The sequence below is a fragment of the Mytilus edulis genome, chromosome 13, assembly GCF_963676685.1.
Source record: "Mytilus edulis chromosome 13, xbMytEdul2.2, whole genome shotgun sequence".
In the NCBI taxonomy this organism is placed as follows: Eukaryota; Metazoa; Mollusca; class Bivalvia; order Mytilida; family Mytilidae; genus Mytilus; species Mytilus edulis.
Window position 1 is genome coordinate 11,793,999 of NC_092356.1, and position 2,949 is coordinate 11,796,947.

Below are 2,949 nucleotides of genomic sequence, written 5' to 3' on the forward strand. Positions count from 1 at the left end.
ATCTATGAGTTTGAAAGTCACTCTGGTTTCATTTGCCCTCTTTTTTCTCTTAAAAAAATCAATTTCAAACATCTTTGACAATATGCAAAGAATATTTATTATCTTTCACAGATGTAACACAACTAAGACTAATGTAATGTTGAAACAACACTTACATTGGTAGCCTAAAGCATTAAAACAAGACAACAATTCTATTTTTTAAACCCGCACATATACATGTATCGTTACATTAAGTTAAGAAAATACATATTTGATTGCATTTTTCATTTGATTAATTGATTATACTGTGCACAAGTAAAGCTATTCTGCAAAAGTTATCGCTAAACGTTACAATTAATTGTCACGCTTATCCATCATTGCCAGTCTTTTATATGACCAGTTTTCAGTCTGGTCAGGATTCAGTTCTTTTGATTTTCCAAAGGCTGCTCTAGCTGAATCTCTATCTCCTACAACCAGAAAAGCTATTCCAAGACAGTCGTAGGCTCCAGCTTTCATAAAACGCTCTGAGATGAAATAATTCTCTTCTATTGTTAGATGCAGGTCTCCTAGTGATTCCTGATAATTTCTGACATTATCCAGATGATAATGACACAAGTATTTAAGGAAATGAAGATATACTACTGGCGGTACCGGAAGGGCACCAGACACATTATGAGCATACAGTTTAAGTTCATCTGGAATAAGGCAAGATTTTGGAATTAAACCTGGAAAAGATATCAAAAGCATTCTTAGCATGCGAATCATTCCTAACTTTTTGAATGTTTCGAAACGGAATAGTGTTCGATGTAAATCAGATACATTCGCACCTAAATACAGTTTGTCTGGGGTACATTTTCTCAGTGAATATATCAAAACATAAAGAGCTATATTGTATTGTTTCTTCTTGTAGAATAATGACGCCAACATCAACCAACCAGTTACAGCATCTTGGTGGGTACATTGCAGTAGACAACACATACATTGTTTGTATTGTTTATATTCATATTTGTTACCTTGTAAACTAGATAACTGCATGGTTTGTGCTATGCGAAAACAATTTATAGTCATATTGAGTAAAGAAATATATCTTAATTTATTTGTTTTAAATGAAAATATCTGTTGTAAATTTCGTACATAATCCAGACCACCAAAATGTTGAAAAGGTATTAATACTTTTGATTTTATTATTTTTGCAATATCAGTTGATAAAAAATCGGCATTGAATTGTATTCTACAGGACATCGAGAATATAGATATATGTGGTGAAATAAAAATACATCGCCATCCGTAATCAAATAACATACACAATGTTTTTAACAATCTTATCCTCCCTTGTTCAATAATCTTATTTTCAAACAGATTGTTTTCTGGAATAAAATAATGTGGACACATCGATTGTTCCACACAGTACATTAGCCGCTTGAAACATCTCATAAAGCAAGGTATTAAATTATCTGGTGTCCACACCAATATCGGTATTTCTTCAGATATCCAGAATAAAATAGTCTTGATAAAGTATGAACAAAGTAAGTCTTTACATCCGGGAGACTTGCTTATAATATCTTTCAGAAGAATTTTCATTAAAGCATAACATAGCAGCTGCGTATGATTAAATGAATATATCAGAAATTTTTCACCAACAGAGAAAGATATACGCCATTTTAATTCCTCATTTAGATTTCCCCCTGTGCCAATTGGTACAAATAGGACACCATGATTAATAACTCTTAGTTTTACTTCATCTGTTGGCCATGACTTATTTGATCTAGTAACCCATTTTGAAGCTGTCGTTATCCATGATTTTGAATGTGGGCAAATTGCAATGTCAAATCTGCCTGTTTCATCGGATACGCACGGTCCATGAACAACTGGCAAACCTTTATTAAGGAATTGTTGCTTAAGTAATACACTTGACAAAAATAATTGTCCGTCAACACCTCGATAAAGCAAATTTTTCTTTATTGTGTTTCCTTTCATCAGACGTAAATACGCAAAGCCGGGTTTAACATCGTCAGTGTCTGATAAAAAATAGTTTTTAGGATAATAATAATCTTGTTTTTTCGTTTGATCAGTAACCTCTAACAAATGTGGTACAATCATAATATCTAAGTCACTTCCTTCTAGTTCAAGGCCTTCACCAAAACTACCACTGGTGATACGCGAAATGAATTTTTGGCTATCTAAACTGTCGTTGGATGCGTTAATCAGTCTGATCAGTCTAACGTAATCTTCTGATCCAACAATATCTAGACATAGGTATTCATACAGGCAAATGGACATATCTTTTGTTGAGTTAACTGATAAAAAGAGGAAGTAAACTATTATATATGTTAATCATTTAGAAAATACTAAAATATTCAGATAATTCAGGTCATTTGTTCTATTTTTTGGTTGTTAAATGATAAAGCGAACTAATGCCACCATTTTGTTGAAGACTTTATTAGTAAAGTCTTGATAATTGTTATTTTGAAAATTTTAAGGAAAGTAACTGTTTTTTTTAAGTATGATTAGTTTTTCACTACGAAAGCAAAAGGTAATCTTGTTTTTATATAATTTAAAATGTATATTTCTAATGTGTACTCAGCTGTAAATGATGCTACATATAAGTCATATTAAACTTCCATTTCCAAAAAAATAAATATGTTGTATATACTTGTATTGCGAAGTTTTACCTGAAAATGATTTGTAAATTTGTGCGTTTTTAAATTTTTAAATTATGAGGAAACTAAGGTTTCATCTCCTTCAGGCAAAGTTGACTTTAGATGAATTTGGCTATTTATTTCAGGCATTTTTGACGTATACCTCTTCAACGGTTATACATCCTCGGATTTCAAATGTTTGGCTTTTAGCGTTCCTGATGAAGGTAAATCCAGACAAGAGCTTCGGACGCATGAAATTATTAAACGTGTTGTTTTCAATTTTGTACTTTCTAGTAAAAAAATATCTTCCCGTACACTAATTCGCCGACCT

At 31.9% G+C, this 2,949-nt stretch overlaps 1 protein-coding gene across 1 annotated transcript; it reads right to left on the reverse strand.

Annotated features, from left to right (window-relative positions):
- Positions 1-333: 333 nt before the first annotated feature.
- On the reverse strand, positions 334-2,259 carry LOC139500106 (cyclic GMP-AMP synthase-like). The gene is made up of 2 exons (XM_071288844.1): positions 1,284-2,259; positions 334-704 (listed from the first exon to the last, which is right to left on the reverse strand). Exons 1-2 carry the CDS (start codon positions 2,257-2,259, stop codon positions 334-336), a joined length of 1,347 nt encoding a protein of 448 aa, XP_071144945.1.
- Positions 2,260-2,949: the final 690 nt, after the last annotated feature.